This window comes from Mustela putorius, unplaced genomic scaffold (assembly GCF_011764305.1).
Source record: "Mustela putorius furo isolate JIRA1106 unplaced genomic scaffold, ASM1176430v1.1 tig00000129_pilon_pilon_pilon, whole genome shotgun sequence".
Lineage (NCBI taxonomy): Eukaryota > Metazoa > Chordata > Mammalia > Carnivora > Mustelidae > Mustela > Mustela putorius.
Genome location: NW_025421290.1, coordinates 17,889,257 through 17,905,650, shown reverse-complemented (window position 1 = coordinate 17,905,650; position 16,394 = coordinate 17,889,257). Strand labels below are relative to the sequence as shown.

The 16,394-nt window shown below is 40.9% G+C and overlaps 2 protein-coding genes and 1 non-coding gene across 3 annotated transcripts in view; 1 reads left to right on the top strand and 2 right to left on the bottom strand.

Annotated features, from left to right (window-relative positions):
* Positions 1 to 592: 592 nt before the first annotated feature.
* HSPA2 (heat shock protein family A (Hsp70) member 2) lies at positions 593 to 3,353 on the bottom strand. The gene has a single exon (XM_004738927.3). It carries the CDS (start codon positions 2,938 to 2,940, stop codon positions 1,033 to 1,035), a length of 1,908 nt encoding a protein of 635 aa, XP_004738984.1. The 5' UTR covers positions 2,941 to 3,353; the 3' UTR covers positions 593 to 1,032.
* Positions 3,354 to 9,018: 5,665 nt separating this feature from the next.
* Positions 9,019 to 9,087, top strand: LOC123390590. Its single transcript, XR_006605137.1, has one exon. It is a non-coding gene; the product is annotated as a small nucleolar RNA SNORD2 (small nucleolar RNA).
* Positions 9,088 to 9,556: 469 nt separating this feature from the next.
* The window catches only part of ZBTB1 (zinc finger and BTB domain containing 1), a 30,675-nt gene continuing 23,837 nt past the window's right edge, over positions 9,557 to 16,394 (bottom strand). Inside the window, exon 3 of the mRNA XM_004738923.3 lies at positions 9,557 to 11,551. Coding sequence (XP_004738980.1) covers positions 11,515 to 11,551 — 37 coding nt within the window. The 3' untranslated portion in view covers positions 9,557 to 11,514. The remainder of the gene's footprint in view (positions 11,552 to 16,394) is intronic.

The following is a 16,394-nucleotide window of genomic DNA, read 5'->3' as shown; positions in this document are numbered from 1 at the left end:
CCAAGTAATTGTAACTGTTGAAAACCTATCCTTATGGAATTTGGATAAGCTCAGAAGTTAAGCTGTTTCACTAGAGAATTAAAGTTAAAACAAGTTTGACTAAATTGGACTCTTAATATAAAGTGACTTTAAAGTTTGCCCTGCTGGCTCTTGTCGCAAGCACTGGCATGCCACAAAAAGCAATTTGTTTCATACTGCGTCAGGCTATTTATTATCAGAGAACAACTCCCGCCCCAGCCTTTGTTAGTTTAGAAAAAGAATCATTTCATACTTAACCCCAGAATACGGCTTGTATTTTGCTGGAATATTCAGGTGGATTTTCACTTGGAACACTTAAATCAAGGCTTAGGAGTCTGGTTTCTTTATTAAAAGGAGGAGGAAAGTTTACCCAGGTCTTCTCCTTTTTAAAAGCTGTTGGCAATTCAAAGCAGGAAATCTCATCTGAGAATTAGACAAGACTGAGTTAGATACATTTCCTCTCATACTAATAACATGGGTAAAACTGTGAGAAGGGAAAATTGAAAACTCCAAGACTGTGATTTTGAGATCAATTTCAGCTTTACTTTAACTCTGTATTTATGCATTTGTTTGCAAAAAAAAAAAAAAAAAAAGAAAGCCTGTCCTTAACATAACTGCAATGTTCATTTTAGTCTTAAAGTAGTACATAAAAATAAACAATTCAAGCTTCTATATATTTTATTGTTACCAAGCTTCCGCAGAACTTATGTGCAAACTTCAGGTTTCCCAGCTCAAACAAATCTCCATGCACAAACTAAGCTACTCAAAAATGCTCAAGTCAGCAAACACCCAAAACGCATTAAAGAGAAACCTCAAATAATGGTTTTAAAAATCAAACTTCAGAACTAACCTTTTATAATTAAACTAAGTTGTTGCATCCTTCCTTTCCCATGCATACACCGAGTGAAAAGACTTCCAACAGATCTCATACTTGGCACAAAGGCATTTCAAAGAAACACAAACAAAAGAGAAAGAGAGAAAGGAAAAGAGGTTTACGCTGACTCGAGTGCAAGCTTAGTCCACTTCCTCGATGGTCGGTCCCCCGGAGGCTCCAGAACCGCCGCCGCCAGGGCCACCTTGGTAAAGTTTGCTGATGATGGGGTTGCACACTCTTTCAAGCTCTTTCTGCTTGTGTTCATACTCATCTTTCTCTGCCATCTGGTTTCGGTCGAGCCAGTTGATCACCTCCTGACACTTGTCGAGGATCTTGTTTTTGTCCTGCTCGCTAATCTTGCCCCTCAGTTTCTCGTCTTCCACCGTCTGCTTGATGTTGTAGGTATAGGACTCCACCGCGTTTTTGGCAGCGACCCGGTCGCGATTGGCCTCATCTTCCGACTTGTACCGCTCTGCCTCCTGGACCATCCGGTCAATGTCGTCCTTGCTCAGACGACCCTTGTCGTTGGTAATGGTGATTTTGTTTTCTTTACCGGTACTCTTGTCGGCGGCGGTGACGTTAAGGATGCCATTGGCGTCTATATCGAAGGTGACCTCGATCTGAGGGACCCCGCGGGGCGCCGGGGGAATCCCGGTCAGGTCGAACTTGCCCAGCAGGTTATTGTCCTTGGTCATGGCCCGTTCGCCCTCATACACCTGCACCAGCACGCTGCTCTGGTTGTCCGAGTAGGTGGTGAAGGTCTGCGTCTGCTTGGTAGGGATCGTGGTGTTTCTCTTGATGAGTGGGGTCATGACGCCGCCAGCCGTCTCAATGCCCAGCGACAACGGGGTCACGTCGAGCAGCAGCAGGTCCTGCACGTTCTCTGACTTGTCTCCGATGAGGATGGCCGCCTGCACCGCAGCTCCGTAGGCCACCGCCTCGTCGGGGTTGATGCTCTTGTTCAGCTCCTTGCCGTTGAAGAAATCCTGCAACAGCTTCTGGATCTTGGGGATTCGGGTGGAGCCGCCCACCAGCACGATCTCCTGGATCTGGCCCTTGTCCAGCTTGGCGTCACGCAGCGCCTTCTCCACCGGCTCCAGGGTTCCGCGAAACAGGTCAGCGTTCAGCTCCTCGAAGCGGGCGCGAGTGATGGACGTGTAGAAGTCCACGCCCTCGTATAGCGAGTCGATCTCGATGCTCGCCTGCGTAGACGAGCTCAAGGTGCGCTTGGCTCGCTCGCAGGCGGTGCGCAGTCGGCGCACTGCGCGCTTGTTGGGCCCAATGTCCTTCTTGTGCTTGCGCTTGAACTCCTCCGCCAGGTGGCTCACCATGCGGTTGTCGAAATCCTCGCCGCCCAGGTGGGTGTCGCCGGCCGTGGACTTCACCTCGAAAATGCCATCCTCGATGGTCAGGATGGACACGTCGAAGGTGCCGCCGCCCAGGTCAAAGATGAGCACGTTCTTCTCGCCGCCGGCGCAGCCCTTCTTGTCCAGGCCGTAGGCAATGGCCGCCGCGGTGGGCTCGTTGATGATGCGCAGCACGTTGAGGCCCGTGATGGTGCCCGCGTCCTTGGTGGCCTGGCGCTGCGAGTCATTGAAATAGGCCGGGACCGTGATGACCGCGCTCTGCACCTTGCCGCCCAGGTAGGCTTCGGCGATCTCCTTCATCTTAGTGAGGACCATGGAGGAGATTTCCTCTGGGAAGAAGGTCTTGATCTCTCCCTTGTATTCCACCTGCACCTTGGGCTTCCCTCCCTCGCTCACCACCCGGAACGGCCAGTGTTTCATGTCCGACTGCACCGTGGCGTCCTCGAACTTCCGTCCGATCAGCCTCTTGGCGTCGAAGATGGTGTTGGTGGGGTTCATGGCCACCTGGTTCTTGGCGGCGTCGCCGATGAGGCGCTCGGTGTCGGTGAAGGCCACGTAGCTGGGGGTGGTGCGGTTGCCCTGGTCGTTGGCGATGATCTCCACCTTGCCATGTTGGAAGACCCCCACGCACGAGTAGGTGGTGCCCAGGTCGATGCCGATAGCCGGGCCGCGGGCAGACATCCTGACTGAAAGATAGGCAGGCGACGTTAGGCGAAAGCACCTAGGACCGAAAATCTGCGGCGTCAACTAACGGTCGCCTCGCACCAGACACCGCGAGCGCCAACACTATCTCCCGCTCCCCTCGCTGGGCTCCCCGCTCTTATAGCCGCCTCCCTGCCGCCTTCTGGAAACTCCCGGAGCCAATCCGCTCCCAGGACAGCCCGCCACAGGCTTGCCTGGGTCGGAGTGACCCGCCCGTAGCCCAACAGATTTCTAGTTGGGTGAGGGGCGGGACCCCGGCTCGTGCTCAGAGGCGACGGGCGGCCGTTATGCAAATGAGGGTCCCTTCAATTCTCCCCGGCAGCCTCTGACCACCCAGCCTCGCGCTCCGCCTGCAGCTAAGGGGCGTTAGGCTCGCGCCCCTCCGCCAGGTGTAAGCGCTCTAGCTTGATCTTTGCCTTTCCTAAGGCGGGATTCGTCAATGTCCGATGGATTGGCAGAGCACGCAACCAATGAGCAGCGCGGATTCCCAAGCGGGTGGGGAAGGAGGGGTTGGGGCGTGGTACAGGGGAGGAGACGCGGAAGGGGAGCTCAGAGAGGGGAATCACCTGAGCGGTTCGCTCAGTTCCTAAGGCCTTAAGTACAGTTCAAAGCCGAGCGTCCCAACTAACCTAGCACGTAGGGGCGGGGCAGCTCCTTTAGAGTCGGCTGCTCGGAGGAAATAGGGCCAGAGCCTTCTTTTTTCCCTCCGCCCGCACCCTGCCATGGGAAGGAGCTGGATGGAGTTGGCTTGGCCTGGGCGTGAGGGCGGCTCCCCCGCAGGCGGGGACAAAAAGAAACGCCTTTGAAGTTCCTGGTCGGCCTCCTGGAATTTTACTTAGCGTGCTTTGCTGCGTCTCTGTGGGTGTGAGCGCCTGATGAAAAACTGCGTGGCGGGCGGGGCCCACAGGAGCCCGGGGGAGCGCCCAGAGAGGCGGGAGGTTTCTCCGCGCCGCGCGGACGGCCTGCAAAAGTGGAGACTGGGGAGCGACTGCGAGTCGTCCTCCCCGGGTTTAAACTTTCTCCACCTCTGTCCATTTTCCCGGCTTGTCCTGCCCCTCTAAGCTTCCTGATTTCGTCTCCCTGTCGTCTCCACTGCTTTCCTTATTTTCCGTTTCAGGTGCTTTATTCGCCGCTTTGAGTTCTTCGCTGGAAAATCTAGAAATTAATCATAAAACGTGCACGTTGAAGCACCGTGAAATATCAGGCTCACGCCCCACACGGTTCTCTCACACGCACTCGTGTTTACTGACCGAGTCCTGTTTTATGACCAAGTTCAACTGGATGGGATTCTGTTAACTATGCTGAACTTCGGTCAAAGACCTCAAACCCTCGGAGTAGGAAGATGAAAAGGAGCGTAACGCATTCTATTACGTTTAGGAAGACCCTGAGAATAGGTCTGGGGGTACCATCTGGCACCAGCTGACAGGGCTCCTGCAGCATGACAACAACGAAATTGTTGTGACCAAAACGGCGAGAACGCTTCCCATTATGGGGGGAAAGCTGGGGACATTCACTCAATGAGCTTTAACAGGTACCTATTATGTGAGCGTGAAAAGACAAAACGGTCAGTTTTTACGAGGTTAAGACTCTGGTAAAAAGATAAAGGTAATTTGAGAGGAGTGCTGTGGGAACACAAAAAAAGTCTCTCCCACAGACTGGGGAGAGCGTGTTGGTGAAGGCTTCCTGGAAACCGGGGCACAGCGAAGAGGGGAGGAAAGGCATTCTTGCTATGGACTGTAGTTTGAGCAAGGATAAGAGCAGTGCGTGCTGAGGCAAACACAAGTTCTGTACGGAAGGTTAGTGTCACTCAAGGAGAAGGACAAACAAAAAATAGTCTCTTCCGGTGGACAGGATACACCTAAGAGCTTTAGGGGTCATGATTTTTTCCTGAGGCTATGGGAAGGGGGCGGGGCCTCTTTTGAAGAAGGCTAATAACACTGCATGGCCTGTATCAGACTTTGTGTGAGACAGTGCTGGAGAAAAGTGGTTGTCTAAGAAACACACAAAGCTGTGTCCAAGAAGTAATGTTGACAGAATCCTGTAAAATCAATCAATGAATAATTTAAGTTTCTTTTATCTAGTGTATGTCATTTCCAATTTTTAAAAACACATTTGCTATTTATTTGTTAATCCCATTGGCTAAATAGTGTTGGTTTCGACCAGGATTCCCATCTCTTTCTCTGTGAGTGAAGCTGAAGATAGGGCACCTGGGTGGCTCAGTCCTTTAAGAGTCTGACTTCTGGTCAGGTCAAGATCCCAGGGTCCTGGCTCCCCGCTCATCTAGAAACCTGCTTCTCCCTCTCCCTCTCCCTCTAACCCTCCCTGCTACAGGCACGTGGGTGCGTGGGTGGTGGCTTGCTCTCTCTCTCTCAAATAAGATCTTTTTTTTTTAAAGACTATTTTTTTTAAAGGTTTTATTTATTTGACAGAGAGAGGGGAAGAGCACAAACAGAGGGAGCAGTAAAGGGAAAGGGAGGAGCAGGCTCCCTGCTCAGAGCAAGAAGCCCAATGCTGGGGCTCCATTGTAGGAGCCTAGGATCATGACCTAAGCCCAAGGCAGACACAACCATCTGAGCCACTCAGGCACCTCAAAAAAAAAAAAAGACTTAAAAAAAAAAGTTAAAAAAATTTGGATTACGAAAACTTTTAAAGAAAATATTAGAGAAGCAAAGATAAAACCAAAAAGTTCCTATTAAAGTTGTCTTAAATTTTGAGTACAAATCTCTTGATTTTATTCTTGGAAATTTTGCTTTTTATGTAAAAAGGGAAGCGGCATTAGCCCGCTGGAGAGAGCAATAGGAATTCTTTGTAGAACTGATGATACAGTGTAATTTAGAGACAGGGTCTCTATCTACAGTTACAACTGTGAAAGCAAACAGTGAGAAACAAACTCATCAGAACTGTATTCAGACAGCCCTCACACACTTCAAGCAAAGCAAGATTCCATAAAAGCAAACATGCTAATTCTTACAAACACTAAAACTACAGCTTCAGAACAGAGAGGTTTGTATAGTAACTGTGTACTAAATGCATAGTTACTAGTAATTACTAGTAAATTGATACTTCATACTTTTTGAAAAAAGTAAATTCTACCCCAAACATGTGGCTTGAACTCAAGACCAGGATCAAGTGTCACATGCACTACCAACTGAGCCAGACAGGTGCCCCCATATGTTTTATACTTCATATGGCATCTGAATTTTTCCCAAAAAGACAGTGTTTGCATTTTCATTTTATATGAAATAAACATTTGCAGCCCTAGAACACTGCCATATACTGACCATTCTTGGAATTTTTTTTTTTTTTTTTAAGATTTTATTTATTTATTTATTTATTTGTCAGAGAGAGAGAGAGAGCATAGGCAGGCAGAGGCAGGGTGACAAGCAGGCTCCCTGCAGAGCAAGGAGTCAGATGAGGGACTCAGTCCCAGGACACTGGGATCATGACCTGAGCCTAAGACAGCTGCTTAAGTGACTGAGCCACCTAGGCGTCCCCATTCTTGGAATTTTTATATTGTTCCTTGTTTATATTAATTTTTTTTTTAAATCTGTTCTTTTCTTTTTGATGACTGTGGCTCATAATTCATTTAAAACACAGCCCATGGGGCGCCTGGGTGGCTCAGTGGGTTAAAGCCTCTGCCTTCAGCTCAGGTCATGATCCCAGGGTCCCGGGATGGAGCCCCACATCAGGCTCTCTGCTCAGCGGGGAGCCTGCTTCCTCCTCTCTCTCTGCCTACTTGTGATCTCTGTCTGTCAAATAAAGAAATAAAATATTATAAAAAATATTAAAAAATAAAACACAGCCCATTAAATATTATCAAATTAGCAAATTTATGATCAAATAATATTCATCAACACCAGCAATGGTGCAGCAAAAGAGGGAAATGCTACTGGTGGGAATATAAATTAGTACAGTCTTTCTGAAGGTCAATGTGACAACATTTTTTTCTTTACCTTCAATATGATCATACCATTCGTTTAGCATTAATCTTTGTGGGATTTATCCTAAGGAAATAATAGAACATATGGGTATATTATTTATAATAACAACAATAACAAAAGGGAAATGGCTTACATATTTGGCAATAAGACAATGATTACGTAAAGCATAATACATTCCTATGATGAATTATTATGTGGCCATAACATTGTGTATAAGAACTTTTTTTTTTTTAAAGATTTTATTTATTTATTTGACAGACAGAGATCACAAGCAGGCAGAGAGGCAGGCAGAGAGAGAGGAGGAAGCAGGCTCCCCGCCGAGCAGAGAGCCCAATGCGGGACTTGATCCCAGGACCCTGAGATCATGACCTAAGCCGAAGGCAGCGGCTTAACCCACTGAGCCACCCAGGCGCCCCTGTATAAAAACTTTTAATGACATAGGAAACATTCCTGGTATAATTAAGTGGGAAAATAAGATATAAGACTTTTGTATCGTATTTTATTTCATTTTATTTTTTCATATTTTATATGTAGGACAATCTTTCATATATTAAGAGTGGATCCAAAACCTGGATTAAAATTTATTATCTTTAGATGGTAGGATTATCAGTATTTTTTCTAAATTTTCTTGTACTTTTACAATGATTTTTTTTTTAAGATTTTATTTATTTATTTGACAGAGAGAGATCACAAGCAGGCAGAGGGGCAGGCAGAGAGAGAGGAGGAAGCAGGCTCCCTGCTGAGCAGAGAGCCCGATGAGGGGCTCCATCCCAGGACCCTGAGATCATGACCTGAGCCGAAGGCAGCGCCTTAACCCACTGAGCCACCCAGGTGCCCCTACAATGATTTTTAAAGGTTGACTATTAACATACCATTGAAACAAAGTTTGCTAATCTACTATTTATATAGAAATTACTACTGACTTTCAACAAAGAAAATCTCTTTGGCAGATTATAAATAGTAGGGTGTTTCAAAATACTTTTAAAAATCCAAAGACTGAAGTCCACACAGTTTGGAAGAAAAAAGAGCTTTAACATATGTCAAACCCTCTAATTAATCCCCAGTACCTAGAAAAGTATGTGGAACATAGTAGTGATTAACTAGCTCAGTGCTTATTAAAAGTGGCCTAAGGCACATAATTTAACCAAAAAATTGGAAATAATAATTTCATTTTTTTCCTGTATAAGGGGGAAATTCTCTGCCTACCTCTTATATTTCTGTATTAAATAATACTTGAGACCAAAAATTAAAACAAACTCAAATCTGAAAATACTTGTACTAGAGATACAAAGATGAGTAAAATTAGGTCTAAAACTTCGTACCTGGGTAATCAGGCCTACCGTAAGGAGACTAAGAATGAATTTTTCCAGAATTACCACAGAAAAAAATGTATGGATTTTCTGGAATTCTCTCAATTCCTACTCCGACACAACTTTTACAAAGGTTGTGGATTAAAAACACAACAACAAAGGGTTGTGGATTGTTTTGAGGAAGCAGTGTTGGCCTGAGGAGAAGTTAAGTAGCAGCTGTAATTTGAGGACCTATGAGCAAACTGGAGTTGAAGATCTCTATAAATACTGCCAACTTCTATTCTTTAGATGTACCCTGTTACGAAATATTTCTCCAGTCACCTGTCACTATAGGAAAAATTTCACCACTGTTTCTTTTAAGTCTTGAAAAACTCAAGTCTTTAAAGAAACTGTAGACACACAGTGGCCTGCAGGAGGACACTTCCTGGTATGGAAGGCTAAGACTGGAACCTAGAAGAGAGGCTTTTCCAGAAGCAAATTTGTGAAAATAACACTAATTGTGCCTACTTCAGTTTTGCACAGCATCAACTTCGAGGATAGTCTTGTGGACTAGTCCAACCCAGTATTGTTGTAATTGTTTTTTTTTTTTTAAAGATTTTATTTATTTATTTGACAGAGAGAAATTACAAGTACACTGAGAGGCAGGCAGAGAGAGAGAGAGAGAAGGAAGCAGGCTCCCTGCTGAGCAGAGAGCCCGACGCGGGACTCGATCCCAGGACCCTGAGATCATGACCTGAGCTGAAGGCAGCGGCTTAACCCACTGAGCCACCCAGGCGCCCCATGTAATTGTTAATATTTACTGAATTCTATGCAATTATCTCAATCATCTTTGGGAACTGGACTGAAATGAAGAGAATACTCTTTGCTGATCACTTTGGAGGGGGGCAACTTACTAAACTCTTAACCTGAAAATAAACAAAATTAATTGTATTGAGAAGGAAGTTATTTCTCTGAATAGGTTGTTATTTTGAAAAATAAACCCTCTGAAAGAAATAAATACTATGTCAGTGGATTTTTAAAATAAATATATCTTTTTATATTGTGAGGAAACCTAATTGTTGTCATCTGTGTTTGTCATGAGATAGTACTTTTCTAATCATTCTATACAGAAGAAACCAGGATTTGGTAATAGGAATTTTAGTTAATTTGTTTTGTGCACTTAAAACAATTATTTTCTTATTTTTAAGTAGGCTCCATTCCGTAGTATGGAGCCCAACATGGGGCTTGAACTCAAAACCCTGAGATCAAAACCCAAGCTGAAATCAAGAGTGGAACACTTAACCAACTGAGCCATCTAGGTACCCCTGTTTTGTGTACTTCTTAAGTTGCTCAGGAACACCAAAAATCGCTGTATCAGATACTTTATTATTTTTGTATCAGAGAATGGAAAGAGTTGATAATAACTTTTCACACAATTTTGTAAAAGAGCCAGGTTGAAAAAAATACAGTATAAATAAAAGTAATATACAGACAGTTTAACTTCTGAACATAGAGGAGGAAATTTTATTAGGTAAAAGCAATGGATTGAAAAAATGTTAACAGAAATTTCCCATGTAACTCAGTAACTCCGTTTTATACTGATATACAGAAAATAATCACATTATAGAATGCATTTATATCACTTATAATTATTGTAATTCTTTACATTTGTAGTTTAGTGTAGTCACAATTCAAGCCATGTTCCTTTTCTGAATCTGCTTCTACCAGTCAGTCAAAAATTATTAGTTGAATCTCAACTTATATTGATCTGGCACCTTTAATTATCAGTAATCTTTAATCTTGTCTGCTTCCTACTTTTTAAAAGTCTGCAGTTTTATATAGTTCCCAGAGATTAGCGATAGTTTTTAATTTTGTTTTTGTTTTTTAGAATGTAACACTTTTCTAAACTTATTTCTCTTGAAGCAGTTGAATACATATGAATTTCAAGTTTTTAGTAAATTTCTCTGCTCCCTTCAGGCCCCTATACCCACTAATCACATTCTAACTAACTTTATCTAATTTTTTGCTAGTCTAATTAGTAGAATGAATATTCAAGTTATCATCCCACTTTATACCTAGAGATTTTAAATGACTTTACTTCTGCATATACTATTATGTATACTGTTAGATTTGTGTAACTCTTTAAAACATTTGAAGAAACAAGCATAAAAATAAAATAAGCATTTCTGAAAATATATACCATGATATTATATAAGAAACAAAATAATAATAATAATGAATTGTATAGACAGTTAACCAGAAGTAAAACTATAAGTGTATTCACAATAAGGAAATAATACGACTAAGACTCATAAGGTTCGAGCATATACATATAAAAAAATATTTGAAGCCAGGTTAAAATCTCATCAAACATTTCATTTCTAGTGGAAGTTTTTTTAAAACATAGCAATTATTCTTTCACTCAATACTTAGTTGAAATTTATCTTGAAATTTGAAAGCTGAGAAATAATGGTATTATACATTAATACCAAGAATATATATTTAACAGAAACTCATTCTACATTATTAGATTATATTGCTAAATTCAGAGGAAAATAATGTGTCTTAAGATACATTCTTTTGGTTGTTCGTGTTTTATGAAAATCTACCACTATTGAAGTAATAACCATTTCTGTTTTTCTTTCAGCTTAACAGGCTTAAAAGGGAACTTCATTAATCTTAATAATTGTTTGTGACTGGTATATACAGTGAAAAAGAGGAAAGGCAAATGTTACATTACAGTGATATCTTTAGATTATCTTTCCTTGTTAAAATATTGGTCTCACTTTTTTTCTTCTGTACCCACATCTTTTTATTTATACTCTAAACTACAGATTTTGGGGTATAATTTTTTTAACTGTCTAACTATATTTCATAATATATAAGCTGTGATTCAAATTATTTTGTTAGGATTATATGTGTTTACACAGATATGTTATTATCTCTTTATAATATATTTATAGTAGCCTAGCAAGCCCTTTGATTTCAGAAGGGACCATGGAAGATAATTAGCATATAAATTTTCATTTTAGTGTAGCTTTAACCATTGATGTCATATGAATATTCTAGTTACTTTTCTTTTGGCAGATTTTCCACAAATACTAGGAGAGTCACCATGAATCAATTTTGTCACAGCAAAGTGATTCCAAAGTGATCTTTACTGAGTTTTCTTGGATCCTTGAAACTGGAACTTTTGGGATTGATGAGGTTTGTCAGGAAGACAGAAAAGATGGTGTCACTTCAGATCTGATATTCCTGGGTCTGGACTTAAAGATTATCTGTTGAAGATTGATTCTTCCCCATGTCCTCTCCAAATTCAGATCTCACTTCTCCAGAGGTTTAGAAGGCCCTATTTCACCACTGCCACACAGAAAAAGACAAAACTCAAGAAAAATAGTATTACAAGTTGACTGCTCTACAAGATACAACATAATTCTTAGGTCAGAATTCAATGCTTTTGGCACCAGGCCAGCACATCACTACAACAAAGAATGGGAATAAAAGCACAGTTCCTAAGACTTAAGTTTATTTACTTTCTTCCTTAATGTAACTCATTGTACCTTTCAAATATAAGGTGTTCTTATTACTAATATAACTCTTCACCTTTAGAGGCATTTTCTTTTTTCTTGCATGAGTCAAGCTAGAATGGGTAGGACACATGCCACATGAAAAGACAGGAGGCCAGCCAGGTAGAGGACAGTAGGGAGGAAGGAAGCAATTAAGAGTCTTCCCTCAAATCAAATAATTTTACAATGTACTTTTTTTTTCTTCAAAGTTTATCTATTTAAATTATCTCTACGTCCAAGGTAGGGCTCGAACCCATGAGCCTGAGATCAAACACCGTATGCTCTACCAACTGAATCAGCCAGGTGCCCCACAATGTACTTCAACTTGTTAATGGAAAACCTCTGGTTGAAAGATCCAAGAAATTTAAAATTTCATGTTCTTTGTACTGAGTGCCTTCACCCATTAAGCTAACATTGTTTTCTTTAAATAGTAAATGTTGTATACTCTGCAAATGAAAATAAAGTACACATTACACACACACCGAGGAGTTTTCCTTCCAGTTCCTAAGTTCATAACTCTCCTAAACTGCCCGTCATTCAGGGTAGAATTTTATTTTTTGCAACAACACTTTACCCTAATTTTTTTTTTTTAAAGTGATTGTCTCTTAAAATATTTTGTCCCAGGGGCGCCTGGGTGGCTCAGTGGGTTAAAGCCTCTGCCTTCAGCTCAGGTCATGACCCCGGGGTCCTGGGATTGAGCCCCCACATTGGGCTTTCCTCTCAGCGGGGAGCCTGCTTCCCCCTCCCTCTCTGCCTGCCTCTTGGCCTATTAGTGATCTCTGTCTGTCAAATAAATAAAATCTTAAAAAAATATATTTTGTCCCACATTAGGGAATGCATAAGCATTTGAAAGAAAAGATGATTTTCATAATCTGGACAATTATATTTCTGTCATCTAAAAATGAGCTCTACTGATTGATTAGCATAAGCAATTGGTTTAAGTACAATAAAAACAAAATAATAACTTCTAAAATAATAGGCTGTCTACCTGACTGTATTCCTTTCTCAAATAGTAAGTACAGAGGGTTATACAAATTTTCTCACATAAAAGTGTTAATATTCCTAATTCTGAAATGAAATGTCTTTTACATATTTGTCATCCCCCTGGCTCTAGAGTTTCCTCTGCCTTCTTATTGAAATGGTGATTAGTATATTGGTACATTCAATTCAAAACCAAGTACTGGATTGCAGTCTTTACACCATCTTTTTTGTCAGCGAATGAGAGAGATAATGAGAAATTATAAAGGCTTCCTGCCCCCTAGTGATCTGTGGTAGATTTTGATAGGAAGAATGAACAATTCTGTCACTACCAAAGGACCTCAATGATTTGGTTCTCCTAAATAAAAGGAGACAAATAGGATTTAAGTTTCTAAATGCTAAATTCAACTAAGCATCTGAATATAAACATGTAAGTGGTATTAAATTCATTCAAAATTAGCATGAGTTCACAAGCTATTGTCATTTAGCTAATATTCATATTTACCAATACTCACAGACACAAAAATCCTTGCATTTTAAATCATTGCACCTTTGCCTTTTGCCAGCAGATAAATTTGTAGGTGGCTAAATTTCATCTGGTTTGAGTAGGAGACTCTACCCATGTTACCAAGTAATATGTCCTTGAGTTTGATAGAAGGCAATGAAAGTGGGCCACCTAAGTGATTATATAGACATCATTTATGGAGTCTTCATTAACATGCATTTCTCATTTCACTTAAGAAATAACATTGAGATGGTAGAAAGATGACCATTAAAGTAGTAGATTTTAATATAGCGGTAGTAAAACCTGTTGTATAGATTTTAGAAATCAGGCAATAGAATCATAAAGTTAAAATCAGATTGGGAGGGGGATTGTTTCACTTAAAGCATTAAATGTTCATTTTTTTAAAGTTTGCTGCTAGGTTAGGATGCATAAATGACTGTCATTTCCTAACATTATCTTTCATTTCTTTTATGAGTAAGACTGTATAAGTTAACACAAAATATTTTTGGTAAATTGAATTATAAATAGCTAGAATAATTAACTTTTGATTTTAGACAAACATACTACTCTATAAAATTTAATCAATCACAATATGGCAATTAGGGATTTTATTTTTTACCCAAAGAAATGAAAATCTTCTTACCCACATCATCTGTTAAGACAAATAAGACAAAAAGAGGAAACTGGTTCTTCTGGGGCTCTGATTTTTTGGGGGGAATATTTTCAAATGATTTGAAGTATTGAATTCATCAGTCTCATAACCAATAAAATGGTTATTGGTTGGAGATTAAAACTTAAAGATCAGGAATAGGGAAAACAGAAGGGAAAAAAGTCACAGAGGTAGAAATAGAGAAGTTGAATTCAAATTAATTTTTAATTGAGCACTTAACAATGGGCCCTCCAAAATGGCTGATAATACCTCTAAAGGTTTAAGTTTAAATAAAGAAAATTAAACCATGTCAATATTATTTCTAAAACATCATTCTAAGTGACCCATTCAAATGGTTTCGTTTCCAGCTAATCTATATTCACATTATCCAACATGTTTACGAGGTACCCACTACCTTACCAGGCACAGCAGATCACAGATGATGAACATGGAGCACAGAGTTTCATAGGAGCTTGATCACATGTGTTCCTAGGCTGAAAAGGCCTTTCTTTGTACCTCTTGGGAGGTGAGGTATGTGGCTTAGTGATTTAAGCACAGGCACGCATAAATCAAATAGGTTTAGGTTCAAATTCCAGCTCTAGTGTTTAATTTCTGTGTGATCTTAGGAAAAACACTCCAGTCTCTCTGAACCTCAGTGCCCCATCTGGAAAATCAGAGTAATACTTACCTCATACAGCTGTGAGGTTAATTAACATTGTGTATTGTAAAGCACAATAGTGGAGCCTAAGGAGCACTATGTAATGGATGCTGGGATTACTCAGTGTGGGCTCTAGTAGGATGGACAGACCATGGGCTTCCAAATCTGGGCAGCAGCATCAGACTCTTAACACCCATATGAACCCTATGTGATTCAGTTCACTGGCATGCATCCTGTCTCCCCCATTCACTACACCTCACGTATCAAGGAGATGGGGGGCCTTTCCCAAGGAGATGGCCCCACAGAGCTTTTTGGCATCCTGGAATCCTAGGCATTGTTTAGGTTGGGGGCCTGTACAACACTGGCATTTATCACCAAGAAGCACTTGTTACAAAGGAGATGGGGTAAGGAAAGATGAGGAACTGATCAAGTAGATAAATGGAAAAAATTTAACTCATAAAACTCATTAAAAATTAAGAAATACACCACATTTCTTGATTTTCAACAATGTGTATACATACACATTCAGGTTTTTCTTTTGATTGATACTAATTTACCTCTTTGTTAATGATGGCAAAGTTTTGTTTAACTGCTGAACTGGTTCTTTGGGGGTGGGGGAGGATTTTTCAGAGATCTATTAAATATGTGAAGTTCCTTAACTAGGAGTGTAGAGGAACAAGTATTGTTTCACCCCAGGAACAAAGTTGCCAATCACCACCAGTCTCCCTTCCCCCTTTTTTTTAGAATACAGAAGTGGGTGCATCATCTCGAGTATTTAGGCTCATCCTTGCCATGTTCACAGCAATTGTTTTATTAGGCATTTTATAGCTGTAATTTTTTTAACGTATATTATTTTAACCTATCAAATTGATCTCTAATCTCACCTAGACAATTCTAAATGTTAATTTTTTTATTCAACTTTAAATTTTGTTCACATTTTTGTTCTCAACTACAATACTTAGGTATGATTTTTCACGTCAGTCTCTTTTTCCTTTTAATGGATCCTGACTGCCCTAGCAAAGTCTGTCCTTATTTTAATTCATTTTATAACTAGCCCCTGGAATACTTATGTACTTTCTTCTAAGTTTTGTCCATATTCAAACTTCATACATTAAACATTAGCTGTGTATCATTTTATGCATGAGAGTCATTTCTCTGAATTATTTTTACTTTAAAAATATGGGAGATTAAGACAAATTTCTGAGTCCTACTCCATTGCCGCCTTGTTGTGCTTTATTAATCTGAGATTTTAGTCCTGTTACTAAAGAATTCTAAACCTCTGAGTTGCACTGTAACTGGTGACAAGCTTGTTAGGCTCTGACTCCCTTTCTCCAGGATTTCTTGGTGGAGAACAACAGGCCCTTTAAGCAAGACTCTGTAAGACACAAGATCCCACATCTATCTGTCTAGATTCTCTTTTCATTTTTGGATTTGGAACCTAATTACATAAATTATAAAAGCAGGAGAAGGCAGCTTCCACAGTTTTGGTTCATTGCCTTCACAGCATGGAAGGCAAGAAGCAAGTGCAAGGAGTTACAGCCCTGTAACCCCAGCAGAGAAAGGAAGTCAGAAGAAACTGGACTGGAGAGAGGTGTCAGCCATTTTTCACTCCCCTTAAGAGTCAGGTGCCTTTCCTCCTTCAGGAGGAAAATTTGTACAATACACTTACAGAAGCCTGTGCTGCCCTGTGGTTAGTTCCAAAACACCTCACAAGGTGTCCTGTGTAATATGAAACTGGGAGGAGACAACATGGTGAGGTGGGGCTTTGTGAAACCATAAACATCTTAGTTACGTAAAGTTAGATCATGTTCAATGTTTATATATTTGCTTGCTAATTGTTGGTTGTT